General features: G+C 68.6%; 14 protein-coding genes across 14 annotated transcripts; 7 read left to right on the top strand and 7 right to left on the bottom strand.

Annotated features, from left to right (window-relative positions):
- The first annotated feature begins 15 nt into the window (after positions 1-15).
- MICPUCDRAFT_59498 (uncharacterized protein) lies at positions 16-1,081 on the top strand. The gene has a single exon (XM_003060051.1). The coding sequence runs from the start codon at positions 300-302 to the stop codon at positions 936-938; it is 639 nt and encodes a 212-aa protein (XP_003060097.1). The 5' UTR covers positions 16-299; the 3' UTR covers positions 939-1,081.
- Positions 1,082-1,105: 24 nt separating this feature from the next.
- Positions 1,106-2,188, bottom strand: MICPUCDRAFT_59497 (uncharacterized protein; the record flags this gene model as incomplete). Its single annotated transcript, XM_003059758.1, has 2 exons — positions 1,106-1,474; positions 1,637-2,188. The coding sequence occupies 2 exons, from the start codon at positions 2,186-2,188 to the stop codon at positions 1,106-1,108; spliced, it is 921 nt and encodes a 306-aa protein (XP_003059804.1).
- A 114-nt stretch (positions 2,189-2,302) lies between these two features.
- On the bottom strand, positions 2,303-3,727 carry MICPUCDRAFT_18687 (uncharacterized protein; the record flags this gene model as incomplete). Its single annotated transcript, XM_003059757.1, has 3 exons — positions 2,303-2,914; positions 3,124-3,328; positions 3,525-3,727. Coding segments are annotated over 3 exons (1,020 nt in total), but the record flags the coding sequence as incomplete, so codon positions are not given.
- A 2,464-nt stretch (positions 3,728-6,191) lies between these two features.
- Positions 6,192-7,171, top strand: MICPUCDRAFT_59495 (uncharacterized protein; the record flags this gene model as incomplete). Its single annotated transcript, XM_003060050.1, has 2 exons — positions 6,192-6,540; positions 6,756-7,171. 2 exons carry the CDS (start codon positions 6,192-6,194, stop codon positions 7,169-7,171), a joined length of 765 nt encoding a protein of 254 aa, XP_003060096.1.
- Positions 7,172-7,445: 274 nt separating this feature from the next.
- On the top strand, positions 7,446-8,612 carry MICPUCDRAFT_59494 (uncharacterized protein; the record flags this gene model as incomplete). The annotated part of the gene is made up of 1 exon (XM_003060049.1): positions 7,446-8,612. The coding sequence occupies one exon, from the start codon at positions 7,446-7,448 to the stop codon at positions 8,610-8,612; it is 1,167 nt and encodes a 388-aa protein (XP_003060095.1).
- Positions 8,613-8,738: 126 nt separating this feature from the next.
- MICPUCDRAFT_2188 (uncharacterized protein) lies at positions 8,739-9,890 on the top strand (the record flags this gene model as incomplete). The annotated part of the gene is made up of 2 exons (XM_003060048.1): positions 8,739-9,292; positions 9,425-9,890. Coding segments are annotated over 2 exons (1,020 nt in total), but the record flags the coding sequence as incomplete, so codon positions are not given.
- A 1,520-nt stretch (positions 9,891-11,410) lies between these two features.
- On the bottom strand, positions 11,411-12,325 carry MICPUCDRAFT_65455 (uncharacterized protein; the record flags this gene model as incomplete). The annotated part of the gene is given in 2 exon segments (XM_003059756.1): positions 11,411-11,472; positions 11,485-12,325. The coding sequence occupies 1 exon segment, from the start codon at positions 12,323-12,325 to the stop codon at positions 11,507-11,509; it is 819 nt and encodes a 272-aa protein (XP_003059802.1). The 3' UTR covers positions 11,411-11,472; positions 11,485-11,506.
- Positions 12,326-13,303: 978 nt separating this feature from the next.
- On the bottom strand, positions 13,304-14,291 carry MICPUCDRAFT_59491 (uncharacterized protein; the record flags this gene model as incomplete). The annotated part of the gene is made up of 2 exons (XM_003059755.1): positions 13,304-13,900; positions 14,061-14,291. The coding sequence occupies 2 exons, from the start codon at positions 14,289-14,291 to the stop codon at positions 13,304-13,306; spliced, it is 828 nt and encodes a 275-aa protein (XP_003059801.1).
- Positions 14,292-14,587: 296 nt separating this feature from the next.
- MICPUCDRAFT_59490 (uncharacterized protein) lies at positions 14,588-15,742 on the bottom strand (the record flags this gene model as incomplete). Its single annotated transcript, XM_003059754.1, has 1 exon — positions 14,588-15,742. One exon carries the CDS (start codon positions 15,740-15,742, stop codon positions 14,588-14,590), a length of 1,155 nt encoding a protein of 384 aa, XP_003059800.1.
- Positions 15,743-15,894: 152 nt separating this feature from the next.
- Positions 15,895-17,285, bottom strand: MICPUCDRAFT_59489 (uncharacterized protein; the record flags this gene model as incomplete). Its single annotated transcript, XM_003059753.1, has 2 exons — positions 15,895-16,301; positions 16,340-17,285. 2 exons carry the CDS (start codon positions 17,283-17,285, stop codon positions 15,895-15,897), a joined length of 1,353 nt encoding a protein of 450 aa, XP_003059799.1.
- A 469-nt stretch (positions 17,286-17,754) lies between these two features.
- MICPUCDRAFT_18318 (uncharacterized protein) lies at positions 17,755-19,274 on the top strand (the record flags this gene model as incomplete). The annotated part of the gene is made up of 4 exons (XM_003060047.1): positions 17,755-17,974; positions 18,165-18,586; positions 18,764-18,973; positions 19,128-19,274. The coding sequence occupies 4 exons, from the start codon at positions 17,755-17,757 to the stop codon at positions 19,272-19,274; spliced, it is 999 nt and encodes a 332-aa protein (XP_003060093.1).
- Positions 19,275-19,674: 400 nt separating this feature from the next.
- Positions 19,675-21,238, bottom strand: MICPUCDRAFT_18591 (uncharacterized protein; the record flags this gene model as incomplete). The annotated part of the gene is made up of 3 exons (XM_003059752.1): positions 19,675-20,058; positions 20,200-20,376; positions 20,588-21,238. 3 exons carry the CDS (start codon positions 21,236-21,238, stop codon positions 19,675-19,677), a joined length of 1,212 nt encoding a protein of 403 aa, XP_003059798.1.
- A 625-nt stretch (positions 21,239-21,863) lies between these two features.
- On the top strand, positions 21,864-22,979 carry MICPUCDRAFT_45665 (mitochondrial carrier family; the record flags this gene model as incomplete). The annotated part of the gene is made up of 2 exons (XM_003060046.1): positions 21,864-22,558; positions 22,682-22,979. The coding sequence occupies 2 exons, from the start codon at positions 21,864-21,866 to the stop codon at positions 22,932-22,934; spliced, it is 948 nt and encodes a 315-aa protein (XP_003060092.1). The 3' UTR covers positions 22,935-22,979.
- A 124-nt stretch (positions 22,980-23,103) lies between these two features.
- Positions 23,104-25,278, top strand: MICPUCDRAFT_59484 (uncharacterized protein; the record flags this gene model as incomplete). The annotated part of the gene is made up of 1 exon (XM_003060045.1): positions 23,104-25,278. One exon carries the CDS (start codon positions 23,104-23,106, stop codon positions 25,276-25,278), a length of 2,175 nt encoding a protein of 724 aa, XP_003060091.1.
- Positions 25,279-25,308: the final 30 nt, after the last annotated feature.

Genomic DNA, 25,308 nt, shown 5'->3' with positions numbered 1-25,308 from the left:
CTCGTCATCAGTCCGCCCCGCGCCCCCCCGATGGCGCCGCCCGACGACCCCGCGCCGCTGCGCGAGGCGCTCCTCCCCGCGCGAGGAGCTCCGAGAGACGACGACGTCGTCGACGAGGAGGCGTGCGTCGCGTGAGGCGCGTCCGAGGACGCCGATCTCGAGCTCGCGCGCGGCGTCGCGGTCGCGTCGTCCGCCCGAGAAGACGACGAGGGCGGATCCGAAGACGCCGAAACGAAGACGACGCTCGCGGCGTCCGTCGCGGCGCTTCTCGTCTCCCTCCCCGCGCTCGTCGGATCCTGATGCTGGCCTCTCCTCCTCGCGTCGCTCGTCGGCGTCGGCGCGAGCGAGGCGTCGAAGAGGCTGTCGCACTCCGTCTCGTTCGCGGTGACGCTCGCGGTGCTCACGAACCTGACGCAGGCGCGTTCTCCTTCACACTGGTCCCCATACGACCGCGTCAGCGTGGTGAACGCCGTTCCTTAAGGACTTTTGTTCCCGGCGTGTCTCTCCGCCCAGGGTCCCTCGCGTTCAATCCCGACACACCTCGACGCCTTTCAACTCCCAAGTCTGACGCCTTTGAACTCCACCCCGACTTCGCTTCGTATGGACCCTCGACCCTCGCGCAGGCGCTCCACTGGAAGTCGTCGCGACGCCGCGGATTCCGCCGTCGCGGCCCGATCGCGCTCGCCGCGGCGTCGATACCACTCGTGATGCTGGACCTCACCCGGCACGTGTTGCAGGACGGCGGAGTGATATCGGACGTCGGGATGTACCGCGCGGGGTGCGCGCACGCGGACGTTCGGTGTCTGAGCGTCGTCGGCGCCGCGTGCGCGACGGCGACGTATCTCGGGTTCGCGTGCTTACTCGCGGGGACGCTTTGGGACGCGGGGGCGGTGACGAACGCGAGGCGTGCGTTACGGGAGCATCGCCACCGCGAATAAATCACATCACGCGCGAGCGTCGCGCACGTGACGCGCGTCGCGGAAAGCGCCCCACGGGGGCGCCGCGACGCGTCGAGATCGCGAACGCTCGAGCGTTGATGACTCCGTTGTACAACATCGCTGTAATAATTTTCATCTATACCAGACCCCGCTACGCCGTAGACTAGCTAGCCCTTTATCGATATCCCCTCGCGTCGCGCTAACAGCTGCAGCCCTTGGTGCGCTAAAAGCGTGCACCACGCGTCCATCGCGGCGTACCTGACCACGTCGGGCGGAATATCGTGCAACCCCGAGAGCGGCGGCCGCGTCCCCCGCTCGATCGCGGCGAAAAACTTCACCGACGATTTTTCCGCCGCATCCTTCGTCACGCGGACGGTCGCGTCCGGCCACGCGAGGTTCAATATCCGCGCGAGCCCCCTCTGCACCCCGGTCGCGCCCGCCAGCTCGGTCGCGACGTGCTCCAAGTCGAGCACGTTACACGTTGAACGCACGCCGAGCGAGCGTTTATCCGCGCCGCTCGTGCCGTCGCAAAAAACCTTCACGGTTCAAAGGCGTCAGTTGAAGTTGAAAGGCATCGCAGTGTGTCGGGATTGAAACCAGCGAGGGGTGGGCGGAGAGAGACGACGGGAGAGAAAGTCCTTAAGGATCGGCGTTCACCACGCGAACGCGGTCGTATGGGGACCAGTGCGCGGAAACACCTTTACGATCGCGTCGTCGTCCAGCAGCCGCCGCAGGTTCTCGCTCAGCCCCTCCGCGACACTCGGCGTCTCGAGGACGCACAGCGTGTCCGCGCCGACGCGCGCGCACACTTGCACGAGCACCGGCGGGGTGCGCTGGTTCCCTTCCACGTCCACGGCTACCACGGACGGCGCGCACGCCCAGAGCGCATCCCACCCGTTCTCGAATCCATGCCCTCCGCCGAGCACGCGACACGTCGCGTCGAACCGCGGCCCGAACGTCTCGTCGATCGTCCGCGACGGCTTGACGTTCGCCGCGCGGAGGATCTCCGTCAGCCCCTCGAGCGCGACCGTCGCCGCGGCGGCGTGGCCCTTCTTGATCCCCGGCTTGGACGCGGCGTCGCTTTCGTCGTCGCTGACGAAGACCTGCCGCTGGGAAGATCCGACGCCCCATCGCACCTCTACACACCACCGCGAGGTGTCCGGGTCTTGGAAATACCGGCTCGACCACCCGTGCTGGCCGCAGACGCCCTGCTCGAGCGCCTGCTTCGGGCTGTTGAAGTTGGGCGCCATGGCGACGGCGCCCTCGAGAGTGATGACGAGAGGCGACGATCGGTTTAATATTTGCGACGACGAGAGCGATGTTTTCGACTGGTCTACTTCTCTCGCGCGCGTCGGAAGCGCAAACTAACGCGACCTACCGCTTCTCCCGCCCTCGAACCCCTCGCGCATGCGCGCGTAGTGCGCGACGTCCTCGTCCGTCAGGCTCGGCGTCAGCTCGCCGAGCGCGTCGACGAAGTCGGACCCGCGGACGACGACGACGACGGCGCCGCCGTCTCCTCTCGCGTCTGATCCGTCTTCTTCTTCGTCTTCTTCCTCGCCGCCGCCGCCGCCGCTCGCTTCGCCGACCGCTATCGCTCGCTTCGCCGCGCGCGTCCACGCGTCCGCGCACAGCGCGTACACGTCCGCGCCGGTGAACCGCGCCGGAATCATCCGCGCGAGTTTCTCCACCACGCGAGACCGTCCGCTCCCCGCGCCCGCGCCGCCGCCGCCGCCGCCGCCGCCGCCGCTCGCGCGCCCCCACTCCTCCTCCTCGAACGTAAACTTCCTCGTCAACGCCGTCAACACCCGCGCGCGCCCGTCGACGCTCGCGTCCACGCCGACGTACAGCAGCCGATCGAACCGCCCGGGGCGCAGCAGCGCCGAGTCCACGAGGTCCGGGCGGTTCGTCGCGCCGACGACGAACAGAAGCCCGCCGGCGTCGTCGTCGCGCGCGGCGGCGGCGTTGGCGCCGTCGAGCTCGGCCAACAGCTGAGGGTCGTATACCGTACGAGCGATGATATCGGGGTGGAGTTGAAAGGCGTCAGAAGCGGAGTTGAAAGGCGTCGAGGTGTGTCGGGATTGAAAGCGGCGAGGGGTGCGCGGAGAGAAACGAACGCCGAGAGAGAAAGTCCTTAAGGATCGGCGTTCACAACGCGAAAGCGGTCGTACGGGAACCAGTGCGTGACTACGGAACGCGCCTGAGACACGACTCGGTCCATCACGCCGCCGCTGTCCGCGCCCGCGCCGCGCGCGGGCGCGAGCGCGTCGAGCTCGTCGAAGAACACCACGCACGGCGCCGCGTCGCGCGCGCGCTCGAACACCTCGCGGACGTTGCGCTCGGACTCGCCCACGTACATGTTCACGAGCTCCGGACCCTTCACGGAGAGAAACCTGAGCGAGGGCGTTTGCCCACACGAGGCGACGTCATACGGGCGGAGGGAGCGCGGGGGCGCGTCAGTTATTGGAGTCGTGAGGCATCGCGGCGCGTCGGGATCGAAAAAGTCCTGTCCTTAAGGAACGCCGTGCACCGCGCGAACGCGGTCGTATGGGGACCGGCGTGAATCGAATCACGCGAACGCGCCTCAACGCGCACTCCGTCGCCACCGCCTTGGCGAGAAGCGTCTTCCCCGTCCCGGGCGGCCCGTACAACAGCGCGCCGCTCCGCCCGCCGACCCCGCCGGTGACGCGCCGCACGAGCGCCTTCCGCTTCAGCGGCAGCTCCACGATCTCCCGGATCGCCGCCTTGACGTCCTCCAACCCGCCGACGTCGGACCAAGAGGTGGTCGGGACGGAGGGCGCGCCGATCGCCGCCGCAGCGCGTCGATCGAGCCACGTCACCGCGGCGCGCACGTCCTCGGGGGCGACGCGCGCGCCCGGCGAGGAGGGGTCCCCGCGGTCGCGGCCGCCCCTGATCGCGGCGGAGGCGGAGGCTTCCGCGGCGAGCGCGAGGACGTCGCGCGGGGACGCGCCGGACGTCGCCGCCGCCGCCGCGGAAAACGCCGCGGAGACCTTCTCCTCCTCCGCGTCTTCGTCGTCGTCGTCGTCGTCTACGCCGAGACACGCGCGCAGGGTCTCGATGCGGTGCGTCTCCGAGGGCGGTGACACCTTCAACTCGTGCGTGAACAGCTGTCGCAGCGGTTCCGGGATGTCGTGGAGCTCCTCGACGCCGACGACGAGGAGCACGATCCCGCGCGACGACGACGATGGATCTCCCCCGCCGCCGCCGCCGCCGCCGCCGGCTGCCTCGCGCGACGAGGAACGCGCCCTCTGCGCCTCCGCGTCGTCCTCGTCGTCTCGCGCGCCGTCGCCGCCGCCGCCGTCGTCGTCGACGCCGGTCGCGGAGTACCGCGCGATCGCGCGTCGCAGCGCTCGCGCGACGACGGAAGACGCGCCGCCGCCGCCGCCGCCCCCGCCGCCGCCGCCCCCGCCGCCGCCGCCGCCCGCGGCGGCGGCCAGCGCGCCGAACCGTCTGAGATACAACACGCTCGGCGCGCACGACGCCGCGCGCTCGAACGCGCCGTCGATCTCGGACGCGAGCCGCTTCGCGCCGCCGCCGGCGTCGGAGACGAGGAGGTGGCACGACGCGACGACGAACGACGCGCCGAGCGCCGCCGCCGCCGCCGCCGCCGCCGCGCGTTTCCCCACCCCGCTCGAGCCGTGCAACAGCAGCGCCGTTCGCAGCCGCAGCGCTTTCGACGCCTTCGCGCACAGCGCGGGAGCTAACGTCGCGGCGACGCGACCGCGCTCGCGCGCGGTGGGAAGCGGCGGCGGCGGTCGACGGACGCGTCGACCGCCGCCGCCGACGGGACCGCGCGCGACGAACCGAGAGAGCCCCGGCGGCGGCGCGCCCGCGGCGGCGCCGCGCGGCGCGAGCGCGCACCGCGTCCACGCCCTCGACGCGAGCATCACGCCGCCGACGCCGTCGCGGCGGCGGCGGCGATCGCGGCGGTCGTCGTCCGTCGGGGGGTCGGGCTCGAGCGAGAGCACGACGAAGTAGAACGGTTCGCGCGCCTCCGCCGCCGCCGCGTCGTCGTCGTCGTCGTCGTCGTCGTCCGAGTCTTCGTCCGAATCGTCCGCGGCGACCGCGAACACGTCGCCGACCGCGACGCGCCTCGGCGTCGCGAAATAAGCGCCCAGCGCCGCTTCCGCGGCCCCTCCGGGGACCCACCGGTCTTCCCGCGCGGTGGGCGGCGACGGCAGCGACGGCGGCGGGCGGCGCAGCGCCGCCACGGTCATCGCCCCCGCGCGCGGGATCGCGTCCTCCGATTCGACGCGTCGCGCGCGCACGGACGCGGCGGCGAACGGCCGCGCGCCGCTCGCCGTCGCCGTCGCCTCCGTCAGGTGCACGCCGAGGTCGCGGCGCATCCCGGGCGGGAGGTACAGCACCCCGGGCGTCAGCGCGCCGCCTCGACCGTCGTCGTCGTCGTCGTCCTCCTCCTCCTCGTCCAGATCCGCCGTCGCCTCTCCCCAGCGCGTCGCGGCGACGATTCGCGCGACGCGGCACTCCCCGCTCGCCGTCGACGTCAGCGCCACGAGGTCGCCGCTGACGAGCGACAGCGCGCGGAGCGTGTCCGGATGCGCGCCGACGTCCCCGGGCGCGTCGTCGGACGCGGACGCGAGAAGGAGCGGCCGCGGCAGCGTCGCGACGGGCGCGGAGACGGTCCCGCCGCTCGCGACGATCCTCCCCGAGAACGACGCGCCGTCGTCGTCGTCGTCGTCGTCGCGCTCGCCGCGCTCGCCGCGCCGCGCGCTCGAGGACGCCCACGGCGCGTCCATCCCGAGCGGCAGCGCGGCCTCGCGGAGGATCACGAGCGGCTCGCGCGGGCGCGTCATCGCGACCCGGCGTCCGCCTCGCCGCGCGCGTAACAATGAACAATGAATTGCCGACAGGACGCCAGCACCTCCGAGAGCGAGAGCCTGGCCCAACGAGTGCGAGTCCTCGTCAGAGAAGCTCGCGCGCCGCACGGACGCCGCGATGCTCGCCGCCGCGCGTCCCCTCCCGAGCGTCCGCGCGTCGTCCGCGACGCGCGTCGCGCCGCGCCGCCGACTCGCGGTGGCGTCGCGGTCGCCGTCGTCGTCGTCGTCGTCGTCGTCGTCGTCGCGGCGTCGTCCCGCGCGCGTCGCCGCGTCCGCGAACGAGGATGACGTGTCCTCCGAAAGCGTGAGCGGCGATCGTCCGTCCTCGCCGCTCCCGCCGCCGACGTCGTCGTCGACGTCGTCGTCGTCGTCGTCCTACGGCTACGGCGGCCCGAACATGGCGCTGGACTCGCAGGCGATCGCGCCGCCGTCGCCTCGCCGCGTGTTCCTCGGCGTCCTCGCGACGACCGCGCTCGCGCTAGGGGGCAACTTCCTCGGCGTGACCGGCAAGCTCCTGAACGAAGATCTCGCCGCGTCGCTTCGCCTGGACATCTTATACCCGGTGAACGGCATGAAACGGTGCTACAACCCGGAGAAAGGGTACGAGTTCACGTACCCGGAGACGTACCTGGGCGACGCGACGATGGCGACGCGAGCGGCGAACCAGAGGGAGGCGCGCCTGGCGTTGGATCCCGGCCCGGCGACGCGCGCGGCGCCGCCGAAAATCTTCGGGCAGACGGTGCAAGGTGCGTTCATATTTACACTGGTTCCCATACGACCCCGTCCGCGTGGTGAACGCCGATCCTTAAGGACTTTTCCCGGCGATTCTCTCCTCCCAGGGTCCCTCGCTTTCGATCCCCGCCCTCGACGCCTTTCACCTCCGCTTCTGACGCCTTTCAACTCCGCTTCTGACGCCTTTCAACTCCACCCCGACGTCGCTTCGTATGGAACGACCCTCAAGAGCCGCAGAGCGCGTTCGGGCCCATGGGCGGCACGGGCGAGGAGAACGTCTCGGTGATCGTCGCGCGGTCGCCGCCCGGGGGGTTCCGGCTCGATCGCTTCGGCGACGCGAGGAACCAGGCGGAGTGGCTGTTAGGGAACGTCTTGGCGCCGCCTAATTCGGGGAAGACGTCGGAGCTCTACGACGCGTTCACGCGGTCGAGCGGGTCGAGCGGCGGTACGGGGACGAAGTACTACACGTTCGAGTACACGATAAAGACGGACGACTGGTACCGGCATAACATCGCGGTGTTCGCGGAGCTCGGCGGGAAGCTGTACACGATGGTGTGTCAGGTCCCGGAGGCGGACTGGAAGGGTCGGGAGGCGGCGTTCCGGAAGACGGCGGAGTCGTTTAGGGTGTTCGTGCCGACGGGGTGAGGGCGAAATAAAGAAAAGTCATCGTAGTCGCGTAACGCGCGCGTAACAACCGTTACTGTTGTGAAGACGCGCGTCGGTCTCGGCACGCGGAGGAGTCGCGCTGGGACGCGGCGGAAAACTCCAGTCCAGCATAGTCGGCACCTTCCCAGAAAATAAACGACGGACGACGAGAAGAAATGTTAGTTCAACGGTCCTTCGTCGCGTCGCCCACACCACGACCTTCTTATATCGTGAGCGCGCGCGTCGCGGAGACGCGCCACGGCGCCCGCGCGCGATGCGCATGAAGCTCATCAGCGGCGAGACGCTCGAGGAGGAGCTCGGCGGCGGGCGCGCGAACGTCCGGCTGAACCACGCCGGGATCGCGCGAAACGCGCACGTCGCCCCCGCGAAACTCCGCGCGTCGTCGCCGCCGCGAGGAGGCGACGAGAGCGGCGACGCGCCCGCCGACGCCGCGGCGAAGAAACCGAAACCGAAGAGCGCGCTGTGGCAACGCGCGCTCGTCGCCGCGGTCGCGGAGGCGCACGTCGACGATTGGGTCGACGTGCGATCCGACGAGGACGACGCGAGCGTGGAGTGGAACGGCAGCGACCGCGACGACGACGACGACGACGACGACGACGTCGAAGACGCGGAGGAGGAGAACTCCGAGCTCGCCCCGGGGGAGCTCCCGCGGTTCCTCGCGCCGAGACCGCCGACGACGCGCCGCGGGATCGAGCGCGCGTTGATTCGCGCCGTCCCGAGGAAGCGCGCGACGGACGACGACGCCGAAGGATTTGCGACGATTCACTCCGTCGACTGGTCGCATCAAAACTTGTCCAGGGTCCCGCCGAAGCTGCCGTCGTCGCCGCACCGCGCGAAGAATCTGCGCGCGATCGACGTGTCGCACAACTTCATCGCGAAGCTGCCGTCGTCGCTCGCGAGGTTCACGAGGCTGGAGCGAATCGACGCGTCGGACAATCGCCTCGCGACGCTCCCCGCCGCGCTCGGGCGGTGTCTGCGCCTCAAAGCGCTGATCGTCTCGCGCAACGACCTGCGCGACCTCGGCGGGACGTGGATCGCGGAGCTCCCGGAGCTGACGAGGTTAGACTTGGACGGCAACGACCGTCTGCGCGAGCCGCCGCCGTTCGTCGCGGACATGGGGTTGAGAGCCGTGCGCGAGTACCTGCGCGCGACGCGTTTGGTCAGGGACTGGGACGAGGACGACGTGACCGTCTTCGACCGCCGCGCGACCGGCGGCGAGCTGTCCGCGGCGCTCAGAATCGCGCGCTGCGACGCGCGCGCGCGGCTCGAGGGGAGGGACGAGGACGAGGAAGCCGCCGCGTGTCGACGGGACGCGCGCGGGGGGGAGCGACCGCCGGATTTGAGATACGTCGCGCATAAGGCGCGTTCTATACACTGGTCCCCATACGACCGCGTTGGCGTGGTGAACGCCGTTTCTTAAGGAGTTTGCCCGGCGCATCTCTCCGCCCACCCCTCGCTTTCAATCCCCGCCCTCGGCGCCTTTCAACTCCGCTTCTGACGCCTTTCAACTCCACCCCGACGTTCGCTCGTATGGAACGACCCTAAGATTGGGTTTTGGCGGCGGTTCGTCTCGCTGACGGTCGTGGATCTCAGAGGCGCGCGCATGACGTCGCTCCCGGACGAGATCCAACACTGCATCACGCTTCAGGAGATGCGCGTGGACGGGAACAGGCTGAGGGCGATCCCGGACGTGTCGCGGACCGCGTTCGATCTGCGCGTTTTAACCGCCGCGGAGTGCGAGCTCTCGACGGTTCCGGAGTGGCTCGGCGCGTGTCGCAAACTTCACACGCTGGAGCTCGGGCGGAACAAGATAACGTCCCCGATCGTGTCGTTACGCGAGTGCGTCTCGTTGAGAGTCCTGGATATCTCGTCGAACGACGTGCGCGCGCTCCCGGAGTTGCCGCGCGGGTTGACGAGGCTCCTCGCGAGCGAGAACAAAATCGACGACGTCTCCGCCGCGACGTCGTGCGCGGACATCCACACGCTCGACGCGGAGCGGAACAAGATCACGTCGCTGCCGGACGACATCGCGGAGCTGCACAAGCTCGTGGTCTTGAAGGTTGCCAAGAATTTACTGAGGAGCGTGGACGCGCCGAACATGTCGCGTCGCGCGAGTCGACTGGAGACGTTTACGTTTTCGCAGAATCCCCTGGGGGCGATCCCGTGGTGGCTCGCGGACGTCCCGCTGTCCGCGCTCGAGCCGCGCTTCATAAACGAAACCGCCGCGGTGAGGGAGTTACGGCACACGCCGAATTACGCCGTCACCTTGGACCTCGGGAACCGAGGGCTCCTCCACGCGCCGACGATTCATCCGCACTTTCCGTCGCTCACGACGCTCGACCTGTCGCACAACAGCATCGGGTTCTTACCGAGCCACGTCTCCGAGCTCACCGCGCTCGAAGTCTTGCGATTGAACGACAACTTCATCACGTTCTTGCCCGACTGCTCGAAGATGAAAAACCTGCGCGATTTGCGCGCGCACTCGAACCGACTCATGAGCGTCCACGCGAGCGTGTGCACCCTGCGTCAGCTCGAGACGCTCTACATCGGCAAGAACCCGCTGAGCGCGCTGCCGGACCTGACGCCGTGTCTGAAGCTGAAGACGCTGTGGATGGCGGAGTGTCGGTTCGAATCCCTGCCGCTTCACATCGCGGACTGCCCGTCGCTGACGAACTTTTACGCCGAGGGCAACCCGTTGAAGTTTCCCGAGCCGAGCGTGTACGAGAAGGAAGGGAACCTCGGGTTGCTCGCGCACTTGAAGAACATCAACGAGAACAAGAGGGAACAGGAGGAGATGTCGCGCATCAGGGAGGCGGAGAAGGCGAGGAAGATCAAGGCGAAAGAGGAGAAAGCCGCCGCGCGCTTACGAGCGATCTTGCGATTCGGGAAGAGTCACCTCGCGCGGGAAGAAGAGTCCGAGGAGGAGGAGGAGGAGGAGGAGGAGGACGACGACGACGACGCGGACACGGTGCGTTCCGGGGCCACCGCCGCGACGGCCCGCTCCGCGAAGACCGCCACGTCGTCGTCCAGCAGATCCACCAAACGACGCGGCGCAAAAGCGCCGAGCATGGGCAAAGTCCTGTGGCGGCGACTGCGACAGGTGGTCGTGGACGACTCGAGCAACAAACGCGAAGCCGTCGTGCAGGCGAGGATGGACTACGACACGCTGTTGCGCGTCCGGGATTTAAAATTCGCCGTCAAGCTCGCGGACGCGAACGCGGCGCTCGCGGCGACGAACGCGGAGCTCCGCGACGCGGAGCTCGAGCGCGCGGACGCGGACGAAAACCTCGCGCGCGCGGTCGAGGAGGTGCGCGCGATTCGTCGTAAGATGGCGGATCAGAGGGCGTTGATGGAGAAGTTCAAGTCGATCTCGTCTGACACTCTTCAGGAGTTGCAGGTGCGTTCTACGGAACAAACGTTTTTCACCCACCCACGCCCACCTCTCGGTTTCAACGTTTGATCGCGTCCACTTTCGACTGACCGATGAACGTATTTCGCGTGGCATCGCCCGCAGGAGAAGCTGCGCGACGCGAAGGTGGCGCTCGCGGAGGCGGTCGGGAGGAAAGAGGCCGCGGACGCCATCGTGGCGACGAAAGAGCGGCGCGCGAGGGAGCTCTCGATCGAGATTTTCAACCTCGAGGAGCGCGCGGTCGCGGTCAAGGACGAGCTCGAGACGCGGAGCCGAGAGCGACTTCTCGCGAAGATGGCGAAGCGCCGAAGCGACTTGGAGGCGCTCAGAGAGACCGCGAGGAAGGGCGAGGCGACCATGGCCGCGGTCGAGAGAGCGAACGAGAGCAGTCTGTTGACGCGCATGCAGACGCGAAAGAAAGACCTCGCGTCGCGCGACGAGAAGGAGGCGGCGGCGGTGCGGGAAGCCGCCGCGGACGCGAAGGGCGCCGGTCTCGGGTATCTGCTCGCGGTGGGGATGGACAAGACGACAGACGAGACGACGAGAGCGAAAGCGTCCAAGGCGTGGGGGAAGTTGCAGCTCATGAACGGGTTGGGGTTGCTCCGCGGGAGGGCGAGCGGGAAGATGGGGCTGGAAGAGGTGAAGGAGAAAGATCCGGCGGACGCGTAGCCGTGGTAGCTACTAGCTAGAGAACGTTTTAGCGAAACGCGCTCGACTTTTAGCGCAGAATGAACGATTTCGATCGTCGTGCTCGTTCGTGTCTTTCACATCGTCTCGTCTCTTTCTCGTCGTCGTCTCCGTCTCCGTCTCGGTTCCGTTCGCGTTCGTCCTCCCCGCGTCCTCCCGCGCGTCGTCGCGCGACTCGTCGTCGTACAGCGCGTGCACAGTGCCCCCCCGGCGCGTCGTCAGTTCCCGCCGAATAACGAATACGACCCGTTCCCGAAGAGCGAGCCGCCGCTGAAGAGCGAGCCGCTCGCCGACGGAGGCTGCTGCTGCTGCTGCTGCTGCGTCGTCGCGTCTTCGTCCGCGCCGCTTCCGAACAGGTGCGACATGCGACTGACCGCGGGGGACCCCCCGCCGCCGCCGCCGCCGCTGAACAGCCCGTAAGCGCTCTGCTGCGAATTATTCGAATTCGACTCCGACGCGGACCCGAGCGGCGGCGGCGGATGCGCGTGCGAGAAGTCGCCCACCTCGCTCGCGCTGCTCGACCCTCCCCCGTTCGTCCCCGACGTCCGTCGCGTCGTGTTCGTAGGCGAGTTCTCCGACGGCGTCGACGGCGCGTGCGCGCTCGACGTCCCCGTTCCGGCGCCGGACGAGACGTACCCCCCGCCGTCGCGGTCGCGCCCTCGCGTGAACAAGCCGCACACCGCGGCGTGCATGTCGCCGCTCTTCTCCGCGATCGCCTCGTCCACCGAGGTCTGATCGAACCCCAGCGTGTACACCTCCCGGAGCGACTCGAGCTCTCGCGTCACGTCCAGCGGCGCGCCCTCGAGCGCGCACCGACGCGCTTCAGCCTCGACGTCGCGCCCGCTCCCGGCGCCGCCTTCGACGAGCCACGACACCGCCGCGTCGACGTTGCCGCCGAAGCGCATCACCGCGAGGCGGCACTGCCAGTCTTGGAAGCCCATGTTCTTCAGCGGCGTCAGCGCGCGCGTCGCCGCGCGATGGAGGAGCGCCGCGATGCAGCGACGCCGCGCGGGGGTGATCGGACCGGGCGCGACCATCGCGGCGGCTTCTTCGACTCGTTCTCGCGCCGACGGCGGGAGGTGGCCGAGCGCGTCCTCCGCGGCCGACGAGGTCGCGGGCGCGAACCCGGGCGGCGGCGCGCGCGGCGGCGGCGGCGCGGGATCATCCCGCGACGGCGGCGCCTGAGGGTGCGGCGGCGGCGGCTCCGGAGCTCTCAACCACTGCGGCTGCTGATGATGCGCGGGTTGACGCGCGGGTTGATGCGTTTGATTTTGAGCGGTGCCCCCGTGATGGTGCCCCCCTCGGGTCTGCCACTGGTGCTGCTGCTGCGCGTGCTGCGGCGGCGGGTGCGACGGGTGCGACGCGAACCCCGGTGGTGGTCGCGATGGCGGTGGCAGAGGTTGACGCCCCCCGTGTGACTGCGACGTCGACGCGAGCGACGGGAACGATCCCGGAGACCCGGGCGGCGGCGGTACAGCTGGCGGTTGCGGCGGGTGCGAATACCCGGGCGGCGCGCCCCACCCGCCGCCGCCGCCTCCCGACGGCTGCGCTCCGAGATGCGTCGCCGCCCTCTGCGCCCCCGCCCACGCGTTCGATGCGGCGGCGGGCGCGTCCTCGCTCGCGTCGAACTCGCTCCCGGAGTCCCGCGAGCTCCCGCCGCCGATGGAGAACGTCGTGAACTCGTGCAGCGGCGTCGCCCTCGACCGCGGCGCGGCGCCGTCGTCGCAGCCGCCCCACCCGCCGCCGCCCGAGCCCCACGACCCGCCGCTTCCGCTCCGCTCCATCCCCGGCGCGGATGCGGCGGTCCACCCGCCGTTTCCACCGCCGATAGACGGCCGGTCTATCGACGTTCGGTCCACAGATCGTCGCGAGGGCGCCGCCTGCGGCTCGCCCGGCCGATGCAACCTTGGAGTTCAAAGGCGTCAGGTGGAGTTCAAAGGCATCGAGGTCGGGGATTGAAAGCGAGGGACCCTGGGCGGAGAGATGCGCCGGGAGAAGTCCTTAAGGATCGGCGTTCACCACGCGAACGCGGCCGTATGGGGACCAGTGTATAGAACGCACCCGAGCTCGCGTCTCGCGTTCGCCGCGGCGGCGGCCATCGCCTCTCGCTGCGCCGCCGCCGCCCGCGCCGCGGCTGCTTTTTTCGTCTCTTTCGTCTCGGTTCGTTTCAATTTCGCGAGACGTTTCAGCTCCTCCGCGCGCGCGCTCGCCTCGGACGCCTCTTTCGCTTTCCGTTCTCTCTCCGCCGCCTCCTTGCGCGCCGCTTTCGCCGCCGGGCCGTATCTCGGCACCTCCGGGGACGCCGCCACCGCGGCAGCCTTCTCCTTGCGTCGTTTTTTCGTCTCCTCGTTGCACGCGTGTATCGGGTGCGATTTAGACACCTGCGGAAGGTTTCGGATCGGTAAACGACGAGGGAACGGAACGACGAACGAACGGGCGGGCGACGCGAGGAGGAAAAACGATAGAAGCCCCCGTCCGCTTCTCTCTGGGTTGCGGTCGGTTCTTCCGAGGGCCGGTCGACGACGACGACGCGCACCTTGCCCGGGCACGGCCTGTCGTACTCGCTGGCTTTGCTGCACCCTCGCGGGCATCTGAACCCGGTCTTGCGACTCCTGCGAACGCGCGCGCGGGGTGGGCGGGGGGCGGAACGTCGGAAACGCGCGGCGAGGGCGGCGCGCGAGATCCGCGCGGGCGGGGCGGTGACGCGAATTGCGAGAGACGACGACGAGACGCGCGACGGGGCCGACGCCGACGCCGCGTCGCGACCGGGACGGCGATCGCGCGCGCGCACTTCTCGAGCTTGATCGTCTTCAAGTACTTCTCCAGGCAGTCCTGATGATACACCGCCGCGCTCGCGGGACACTCCGCGAACGTGCACGACAGCGCGTTCAGCTCGTCGTTGCCCTCGCATCGCTCCGCGCACCAGTCGCACACGGACCCGGTCGCGAAATCGTGGAGCGTCTCCTCGGGCGCGACCTCGACGCCGCCCACCTCTCGCGGCATGACGCCTCGCCTCGCCCTCCTTCCCGCGCGCGATGCGACCTCTCGACTCGCGCCGCGTCCGTTCCCGCGCGCGCGTCGTCGTCTGTCGCCCCCGGACGCGTCGTCCCAGATCCCTCCTCGTTGCTTCCGAGCTCGGACCGGACGTGTCATTTTTTGCGAAATTGTCCGCGCGACGCGACGGGCGCGGCGAGCAGCGCACAGCTGTGTGTTTCGTCGTCGGCTGATAGTTGTATTCACATCAACGCAACGCTCGCTCCTCTCTCTCTCCGCGACCACCCTTTCGTCCATCGCGCTCATCACACCGACTTCAGCGCGTCCCACACCTCCTCGTCCATTTTCGCCAACGTCGCGACGACGCGTCCTCGCGCGCCCTCCCCCTCGCCGCCCTCACCGCCGCCGCCCCGCTCGAGCGTCCACGTGCACTCGTCCGGCCGCGTCTTTCGAAACAACGACGGCACCGCGAGCATAACCTCGTCTCTCGCGCGCACCGCGAACCCGTCGGGCCGGAACGTGACGACCACGTCCTTCGCGACGATATCCGCGTCGACGTCGACCATGATCTCGACCTCGTCGTCGGTCTGACACCACGCGAACGCGTTGCCGTTCATATCCACGCCGGGACCGCCGGGCATCCCGCCGCCATTCCCGCCGCCGCCCGTCATATCGATCCCGCCGGAGACGAGTCCACCGGCGCGGTCGCCCAGCGACTCCTGGAACTTCTTCATCTTCATCCCGTGCTCGTAGTTCTCCGCCTTCGCCGCCTTGAGCCACGCCGCGTCGCCGTCGAGCTCGCTAACCCTGAAGTCCGCGCTGACGCGCTCGCCGTCGCGCGTGATACCGATCGCGCCCGCGAAGACGTCGCCGCGGATGTCGACGTCGTCGTACCCGCACGCCCTCGCCAACGCCGACGCGCGCGCGTTGTGCGGTGACCCCTTCAGCAGCCCGACCTCGTCCAGGTACAGCGACACGCCGCGCTCGCCGTTGGCGTCCGACGGGCGGACGAGCGCGAACGTCTCCGTCGCGCCGTCGGCGGCGACGTTTTCCAGCGCCGCCGCGGTGACCGCCGCGCCCTTCTCGCCGAACTGGCGCACGGCTTGCTCGCGCGCGGCGCGCGCGTCGATGCCGCCGCCGCCCGCGAAGACGGGGCGGAGGATCTCGACGAGCGCGTCGCTGGGGGGCGCGTCCGCGTCGACGATCGCGACGCGCTCCTCGAACGGCTTCGCGTCGTCCGCGGGGATCAGGACGTACGTGAACGCGCGCGTGTGCGCGGACGCGGAAGACGCGCCGTCGATGGTCGTCGTCGTCGCGGGCTTCTTCTGATTCCGCGCGGCGGCCTTGGACGCGCGATCGGCGGCGGACTCGATCTCGACGCCTCGCTCGCGGAGCCACGCCTCTTTCTCCGCGGTCGTCGTGAGCGGTTCCTCGGGAGCGGGCGCGTCGTCGGTCGTCATCGCGCGGACGTGCCCTCGCGCGCGCGGAAGTAGTCGAGATCTTCGAGATCTCGCCGCGCGCCGTCGTCCCGAGGCGCGAACGAAGAGACGGTCGAGGAAGCAATTTTTTTTTCCAATAACTTACGAGTAGAGTGCCCACTCCCCGCCGCCCACTACCCGGCCTGTTGCATCGCTCGTATCTCCGCGAGATCCCGCGGGGCGTCCTTCCACAGCGGTAACATCTCGTCAACGTACGTTTTAATACTCTCCGGAAGCTCCTCGTGCGACGCGACGCGCCACGACAGCGCGTGAAGCACGGCGCGCTCCGCGAACGGCGCCGCCGCGCCGAATCGCGTCCACTGCATCCGGTGCCCCTCGCCGCCGCGCGCGCCCGCGCCGCCCGGCGAACGGAATAACCCCCCACCGCCGTGCGTATTCGTTTTCGCTGTATTCGAGATCCCCCCCGCCGCGTCGTGGAAGTAGTCGTAGTTCTCGTACGCCTCGTAGACGCCCCCGCTCGGCGTGCGCAGGTTCAGAAACACCGGGCACGTGAAGCACTCGCCGCCGCCGCAGCCGCCGCCTGCGTGGGTGAAGCGATCGGTCAGTCGAACGTCTTACCGGTCAAACGTTGAAAGGGAAGCGCGGGTGAAGAGTGACGACGGGAAAAGTCCTTAAGGAACGGCGTGCACCACGCGAACGGGGTCGTATGGGAAGCAGTCTCACCGCCGCCGCCGCCGCCGACGGCGCGCCTCGCCGAGATTTCGTTCCCCGCCGTCGTCCGCACGTTCTCCCCCGTCCCCGTCGTGACCTCCGTCGTCAGCGTCCCGCCGTCGCCCTCTCTCCTGTACGTGATGTGCTGGTACGGGTACCGTATCGGCGCGACCGCGGCGCCGTCGTGCCGCGTGATGACCGCGTTCGTGACCGGGTCGCGAAACACGAAAAACTTTCGCGAGAGCTGGTGCGCGCACCGCGAGCCGTCGCCCTCGATGACGCCGCGCGCGACGTCGAGTCCCTCCACGCGCGCGAGCAGCTTCCCGCTCGGGTACTCGTACACGTCGCCGCTGACGTACCACCGGACGACATCGCCGCCGGTGCCCATCTTCATCGCGCACCACCTTCGGAAGCGCTTCGCGGTCCATCGCGCGGCGGCGGCGTCGCCGTCGGCGTCGTCGTCGTCGTCGTCGTCGTCGTCGGACGCGTCCTCCGCCTCGTCCTCGTCCTCCTCCTCCGCCGGCGCCGCGACGACGATCCTCGAGCGCGTCGGGACCGGCTTCCCCGTGGACATGTCCCCGAGCTGCGGCGCCGCCGTCGGCGCCGCCGCCGCGCGTCGCTTCCCCGCGGGCGTCGCGCGGGCGTCGTCGTCGTCGTCGTCCATCCCGCGCGACGGCGTCTTCTTCGCGGTGCTGATTCGCCCGAGAAGGAAGCCGAGGAACAACGACGCGAGCGACGACGCCGCGAGCGCGGCGACGCTCGCGCCGCCGCCGCCGGCGCCGTCGCGTCGCGACGCGCGCGCGCGCGTCGGCGGCGCGTAGTCGCGCACGACCGTCGTCCCGGTCGCCTCCATGACGTCTTCCACCGCGGACATCCTCCCGGCCGGCGCGTCCGCGCGCGCGAGGGATGATGCGTTTTGAAGCTGCTTTCGTTCCGATTTGAAAGCGGACGAATCGAATAAACTTCGTAGACCGACCGCGGTGTGCCTACGCGGACGAGCGCGACGCGCGCGCCCGCGCCGACGCGTCCGACACTCGCACGCCGCGCGGACGCGCGACGCACGCTCGGCGACATCGCGCGCACCCCGCGCGGGCAACCCCGGACCGCGACGAACCGCGACGACGGCGGCGTGGGCGCGGAGGGCGTCTCGCGTGGGCACGGCGATCGAGAAGCGCGCGAGACTCTGCGAACTACAGGGTAATAAGATGACGAGCGCGATGATGGAGGTGGACGGACAGGAGAACGCCGCGCCGGTGATGAACGACGGCGGCGCGGCGCGAGCGAAGAAAAACGCCGACGGCACGGACGCGCGGAAGAACCAGATGTGGGTGGAGAAGTATCGCCCGAGCCGGCTCGCGGACGTCGCCGCGCACAAAGACATCATCGACACGATCGGGCGACTCACGAAGGAGGACAAGCTGCCGCATCTTCTTCTGTACGGGCCTCCGGGGACGGGGAAGACGTCCACGATCTTGGCCGTCGCGAAGGAGCTGTACGGACCCGCGTTCGCGCAGATGACGCTGGAGTTGAACGCGTCCGACGGTGCGTCGATCGCGCGAGATCCCGCCGCCCCCGCGCTCGTTTTTTTCAAAAAAGCGGGAGAGCCCGAGAGGCGCAGGCGGACCCGCCACCAGACACGCAGCACGCCGCGGTCCCTCTTCTCGAATCTCGATCGAATCTCTTCTCTTCTCACCTCGCCGCCGCCGCCGTCTTCCCCTCCTCCTCCTCGCAGACCGCGGCATCGACGTCGTGCGGAACGAGATCCAATCCTTCGCGTCCACGATGCGCTTCAACGCGACCGGGTTCAAGCTCATCATCCTCGACGAGTGCGACAGCATGACGAAAGACGCGCAGTTCGCGCTGCGTCGCGTCATTGAAAAATACACGAAACACACGCGCTTCTGCCTCATCGGAAACTACGTCTCTAAGATCATCCCGGCGTTGCAGTCGCGATGCACGCGGTTCAGGTTCGCGCCGCTCGGCCCGGAGAGCGTCCGCGAGCGCGTCAAGCACGTCGTCGCGAGCGAGGGCGTGGAGATCACGGAAGAGGGGCTCGCCGCGGTGCAGACGCTCGGCGCCGGGGACATGCGTCGCACGCTGAACATTCTTCAGGCGCGTTCGTATTCACACTGGTCCCCATACGACCCCGTTGGCGTGGTGCACGCCGTTTCTTAAGGACTTTTCTTCCCGGCGTTCGTTTCTCTCCGCGCACACCTCGCTTTCAATCCCGACACACATCGACGCCTTTCAACTCCAACTCACGCCTTTCGACTCCACCCCGACGTCGCTTCGAATGGAACGAACGACCCTCAGTCGTCGTACCTCGCCAAGGAGGACCCCGCCGCGCCGCTCGACGCCGACGCCGTCTACGCGACGACCGGGCAACCGCGCCCCGCGGACGTCGAGGCCATCGCGGGGGTGTTACTCAACGAGCCGTTCGCGGAGGCGGTGGCGCGGGTGGAGGAGATCAAGACGTCGCGCGGGCTCGCGCTCGGCGACGTCGCGAGGCTGCTGTGCGAGTACGTCTTCCGGCTGCACATGGTGCGTCCCACACACTGGTTCCCATACGACCGCGTTGGCGTGGTGAACACCGATCCTTGAGGACTTTCGCCGGCGTCTCTCTCCGCCCACCCCTCGCTTTCAACGCCCGCCCTCGGCGCCTTTCAACTCCGCTTCTGACGCCTTTCAACTCCAGCCGCCGACGGCGCGCGCGGCGCTCGTGTCGGAGATGGCGGACGTCGAGCACCGGCTGGCGTACGTGACGCACGAGCGGATGCAGTTGTTGGCGCTCGTGGGGGCGTTCTCGAACGCGAAGGAGGCGATCGTGAACGCGGCGCAGTGATGAAGGAGAGCGGAAGGGGGCGTCGACGGGGATGGGACGCGACGCGACGCGATTTGAAAACGGAACGAAATCAAATCGACGACTACCTTTTCTCTATATAGACTAACGCGTACTCGTACACCTCTCGACCGACGTCCGCCTCTACGACCGGCTGATCGGCACGCTCTGCGCCAGCGGCTCGCGCATCCCCACCGACGCCGCCTCGCTGAGGTCCACGAGCGTCTCCGACGTCGAGAAGAGCTCCGTGCCTGGGTCGTTCGTTCCATACGAAGCGACGTCAGGGTGGAGTTGAAAGGCGTCAGTTGAAAGAAGTTGAAAGGCGTCGAGGCGTGTCGGGATTGAAACCGAGGGGTGTTGGGCGGAGAGATGCGCCGGCGAAAAAGTCCTTAAGGATCGGCGTTCACATCGCGAACGCGGTCGTATGGGAACCAGAGTACAAAATGAACGCGCCTCCGTCCCACACGTTGTCGCACAGCCGCTTCAACGGCAGGATACTGAACGGCTCCTCGAGCTGCACCGCGAGCTCTTCGATGCCGAAGAAAAAGATCGCGACGAGCGTCGCGGACGGGATCATCGCGACGTGGTTCCACGACGACCCGAACGGTTCCCACAGCGCGAGCGGGAGAAGCAGCAGCCAAAACGACAAAAACCGAGCCGTGTGTCGCGTGTACACCAGAGGCACGGGGGACGTGAATATGCGTTCGCACGTCTCTAGCGCGTCGCCGAGGAGAATGATGGACTTATCCATCTCCACGCGGCGTTTCTCGTCGATCGGGAGATTGTTCTGTCGTGTCGTTCATAGCGGGGAGTGGGAGTGGACGGCGTGCGTCGTCAGAGACGGGACGCGCGAGAACGCGAGCGAACGGAACGCGCGGAGAACGAAACGAACCGTTCGTTCCAAAAAGAAAAAACGCGCGAAGCTTACCATGCAGTAGGACAGGTCCGCGAGCGCTTGCAACGGCCGGTTCGGCGCCGTCAACAACCTCGCGGCGTCCTTCTCCCCCAACCGCAGCCTCAACTCCCTCGCGAGCGCGACCTCGTCCTCGGGCCCGGACACGTGCGACGCCAGACACCGCGGAAACGCCCACGCCTTCCCTCTCAGCTCGTGCAACGACGCGCGGCACTCGGGGTCGAGGGTCCATACGAGCGAACGTCGGGGTGGAGTTCAAAGGCGTCAGATGGAGTTGAAAGGCGTCGCGGTCGGGGATTGAAAGCGAGGTGTGGGCGGAGAGATGCGCCGGCAAAAGTCCTCAAGGAACGGCGTTCACCACGCCGACGCGGTCGTATGGGGACCAGTGTACGACAGAACGCACCTCGGGCGACCCGGCGACCACGAACGGCTCCCTGTCCACGTTCAGCCACAGCGAGCTCTGTCGCATGACGTTCCGACAGTGACTCACGACTCGACCCCACGCGACCCTGCTCTCGACCCATCGCGCGTACGACGCGTTCGTGCGAAACACGAGCAGCAAGCCCAGCGCCGGCGACGCGAGCGTGAACGGCAACGCGGGGAGCTGCATCAAAAGGAATCGCGGCAGCGTCGGAAACAGCGGGTCTCGCGCGACGTCGCGGAAGTCCACGGGACCCAACAGGCTCGCGTTCCACGCGCACGTGAACGTCGCGATGGTCGCGACCGCGGCGACCTCGGTCAGCAGCGACCGCACGACGCCGGAGGTGAGCGTGCCGGAGAGGTTGCCGAACAGCCGCGTGGACGAGCGATGCGTGAGCCAGTCGTCGTGGCGATAGACGGTGCGTCGGTAGCGACGCGACGCCTCGGAGTACGGCAGGTCGCCGTCCGTGTCGATGCGCAGCGGCAGCGCGCACGTGGGCGAGAGCGAGTCCGGGTCGGGGACGGCGTCGTCGTCCGCGCTTCGGCCGTTGAACCCGGCGGGGCCGGGGAGCGCGCTGGGAGGCGCGGCGCGACGGCGGGAGGCGCGCGACGATGATGGCGGGAGATGATGCATCATCAGAGCGCCCGAACACGACGCGCGCGGTTTCGGTTTCGGTGCCCACGGTTCGGGACGACGCCTCCGCGTCGTCGTCGTCGTCGTCTTCGTCTTCGTCTTCGCCGCCGCAGCGACGCGCGGCGTCGTCGCGGACATCATGCGCGGCGTCGACGCGCGCGGTGGCGTCGGGGGCGTCGTCTGCTGGCGTTCGCGCCGCGGCGTCTTGTGCCGTCCGGTACACGGATCACGACTGACGACACCCTTCCGAGAAACACGTGCGCGCGAGGCGTGACAGGATCTTATCGGAGTCCAGTCAGCACCTCGCCCGGCGCGCGCGCGCGTCGTCGAGCCCCCGCCCCCGCGGCCGCGGCTCGCACAAGCCCTCGCCGCGCGACGCAGCGCGACGCACGTCTCGATGCCCGCGTTGGTGCCCGCGTCGGTGACCGCGTCGGTCGCGCCGGTCGCGCCGCGCGCGGACCGATCCCACCGCACGCTCTCCTCGCGCGGATGGGTCGCCCCGCGATCGTCGCCGTACGCGCGCTTCGGCGGGACGATCGGGACGACGACGAGAGGGAATAAAAACGAATCTTCATCGCGTCGTCGTCGTCGTCGCGCCTCGCGACTGACGTGCAACGCCGGCGGGATGATGATCCTCGTGGACCAGCTCAAGTACGCGGCCGCGGGAGGCATCGGCGCGTGCATCTCGCACAGCGGCGCGGTGCCGCTCGACGTCGTGAAGACGCGCGTGCAGCTGAATCCGAAAAAATATTCGGGCACGTTCTTCGAGAACGGCGCGACGCTCGTGAGAGAGGAAGGGCCCGGGGTTTTGCTGCAAGGTTTAGGGTCCACGGCGTTAGGGTACTTTCTCCACGGCGCGCTCAAGTACGGCGGGTTCGAGTCGTTGAAGTTCACGATGTACAAGGGGGGCTACGAGGACCTCACGGCGTTCGCGAGCGATCATCGACTCTTCTCGCTCATCGTCGCCGCCGCGGTCGCGGAGTTCGTCGCCACGCTCGCGCTGTGCCCGCTGGAACAGACGCGGATCAAGATGACGAAGGATAAGGACTACGCGGACGGCACCGTCGGCGCGCTGAAGCGGTTGTTCCGAGAGGACGGCGTCGCCGGCGTCGCGGACTCTCTGCCCGCCATCTACTGCAAGACCATCCCGTTCACGATGTTTCAGCTTCCGGTGTACGACGTCGTGTCGAAGAGTCTGAGAGAGTCCGCGCGAGGGTTGGTGGGGGTCGTGGACGTGCCGCCGATCGCGATTCAGCTGAGCGCGTCGCTCGCCGCGGCGTTGATCGCGTCGTTGGCGTCGCAGCCGGGGGACACGATCATGTCGGAAATAAACGGCGGCGCGGAGGATGAGGCGGAGGAGGAGGAGGAGGAGGAGGGGGGCGGCGCTGACGTGGACGCCGACGTGGCAGGCGCCGCCGGAGTCGCCCCTCACGACGCGGGAAGAACGGAAGAGAACGGCGGCGCGACGGCGGAGGTCGCGTCCGCGGCGGGTCACCCCGGCGAACGACGCGAACGACGACGACGACGACGACGACGCGGATTGATCGAAGTCGCCGCCGAGCTCGGCCCCTCCGGGTTGTTCGTGGGGTGGAGGGAACGGCTCGCGCACGTCGCGTCGCTCGTCGTGATCCAGCTGCCCGCGTACGATAACATAAAGCAGGTCATTCTGCACATAGACTTCGGGTCGAAGATGTGATGAGGGCGCGTCATAGCGTTTTGACGATAGCAGAGTTGAGAGGCGAAGACGCCACTTCGCTGATGAGGGTGCCCACGCCATCGAACAGAACGCGCCGCCGAAAATCCCTAGATCTCATCATCGTCGCGTCTCAGAACCTCCGGCGCGCGCTTCGCGTCGGCGGGGGACGATGAACGCGGACGGCGGCGTCGACCCCGCGCACGAGGTGGTCGTCGGCGGCCCCGGCTCCCCCGCGTTCGTCGGCTCCGTGTACTACGTCGCCGGCGCGGACGACGTCCCCGTGCCGGAGTGGCCGCCGCAGCTCCCTCGCGCGGGCATCCTCCCTTCGTCGTCGTCGTCGTCGTCGACGACGAAGACGTCGACGACGACGTCGTCGACTTCCGCGCCGCCGCCGCGGACGTCCAAATCGCTCGGCGCGAGCGCGTACTTCCTCTCGAAAGACCTCGCGGAGCGATGGCGCGACGTCATCCGACGCCCGATGGGACTGCGGTACTGTCAACGCCGACGGCTGTTCCGACCGTCGGACATCCCGCTCGGGGTGGTCGAGGTGCGGCGATGCTCCATGGGAGAGGCGTTCGGGAAACTGTGCGTGGGGTGGGGGAACCCCGTGCTCGCGACCAAGATGGGGTTCAGCGCGGACGACGTCCAGATGGAGCTCGCGTCCGCGCTCGTGCAGGGGTGGGGCGCGGGCGAGGCGAACGACGCGAAGAAGCGGACGAAGACGAAGACGGGGGATGAAGACGCGGCCGCCGCCGCCGCCGCTGCCGCCGCCGCCTCCGACGCGGTCGAAACCGCGCAGCCGCCGCGAGCGAGGACGCGCCGACGGCGTAAGGTCGTCGGCGAAGGCCTCTCGAACGCGCTCTGCGCGCTGCTGACCGGGTACCGGTTCAACGCGATGAAAGCTCCGACGGCGGCGGAGGGAGAAGACCCAGCCGCGCCGCCGCCGCCGCCGCCGCCGCCGCCGTCGGAGAACCCCGTGCGCGAGGGCGCGTTCATCGCGCGCGAGATCGACGAGTGGATCGCGGAGATGAAGCATAAAACGACGAAAGAGAAGGAGAAGGACGACGCGGGCGGCGGACCTCTGTTCGAGGCTGGGGACGTCAGGACCGGCGTCGCCGTCGCCGCGGACGGATCCGTCGCCACGTTTCGAAGAGCGGTGAACTTTTTGACGCGGCGGCGTCGACGCGGCGACGTCGACGCGGGGCCCGACGCGCGTCCGAGCGGCGACCTCTTCACGTCCCCCCCGAGATGGCGCGCGCCCGCGTCGATCGACGACGGCGACGGCGACGGCGACGGCGAGTACACCCCCGACGAGTACGACAAGTTACTCGCCGCGTACGCCGACGCGCACGACGGTTGGAAAGATCCGGAGCACGTCGTCGACAAGCCGGTGTTTTCGTCGTCTATGATCCAAGTCATCGTCCCGATGCCCGCGGACGCGATGGCCGCGAACCTCGCGATGCTGTCCGCGTCGTCGAAGAAGCCGGAAGAGCTCCTCGCGGGCTACGGCGACGACGGCGGCGCGGGCACGATCGGCGCGATGTACCGGCCGTGGTTTTTCAACTTGGACGATCTCACCGCGATGTTGCACAAGGCGATGGAGAGCGAGGCGCGAACGCGCGCGGCGCGGAATAAGCAGCGCAGGGAGAAGATCAAAAAGACGCTCGCGCAGATGGTGACCGCGCTGGCGAACACGCGCGCGAACCCGAAGCTCGGCGGGTGGGCCGCGCCGGGGCTGAGCCCGACGGGCGGCGGCGGCGGCGGCGGCGGCGGCGGCGGGAGAGCCTCCGGCGGCGGCGCGGGATTCTTCAAGCCCGGATCCGACGGCGACGACGACGACGAAGGCCAGGGCGAGTACTCGGACGACATGGACGAGGACAACGAGCACTTGCACGACGACGATCTCATGAAGGAGTACATGAAGGAGATGGCGAAGGACGGCGGCGCGGAGGACATGATCGGCGCGTGGGCGAGCGCGGTGCAAAACGCGAACCGACGGCAAGACGTCGACGGCGTCCCGATGCCCGTCGCGGACAAAGACAAGCCGATGATCAACCTCTCCCCCGCCGCGCACTTCGCGCTCGTCGCGGGCGTGACCGCGTATTTCGGCTGGTCGTGCGCGTGCGACGTCATCGGCGCCAAGTTCGACGAGTTCCTCTGTCGGACGTACCTCGGGAGAGTCGCGTTGACGTCGGACACGCCGTACGCGGTGAGACTGCTTCCCATACGACCCCGTTCGCGATGTGAACGCCGTTTCTTAAGGACTTTCCCCGTCCGTCGCGTCGTCACTCTTCACCCGCGCTTCCCTTTCAACGTTTGTTTGACCGGTGAGACGTTCGACTGACCGACGCGTTCACCCACGATCGCTTCGCCC

The sequence above is a fragment of the Micromonas pusilla genome (assembly GCF_000151265.4).
Source record: "Micromonas pusilla CCMP1545 genomic scaffold MICPUCscaffold_7, whole genome shotgun sequence".
NCBI classification, from domain to species: Eukaryota; Viridiplantae; Chlorophyta; class Mamiellophyceae; order Mamiellales; family Mamiellaceae; genus Micromonas; species Micromonas pusilla.
The sequence above is the reverse complement of the archived record's forward strand: the minus strand, read 5'-3'. Positions and strand labels throughout refer to the sequence as shown.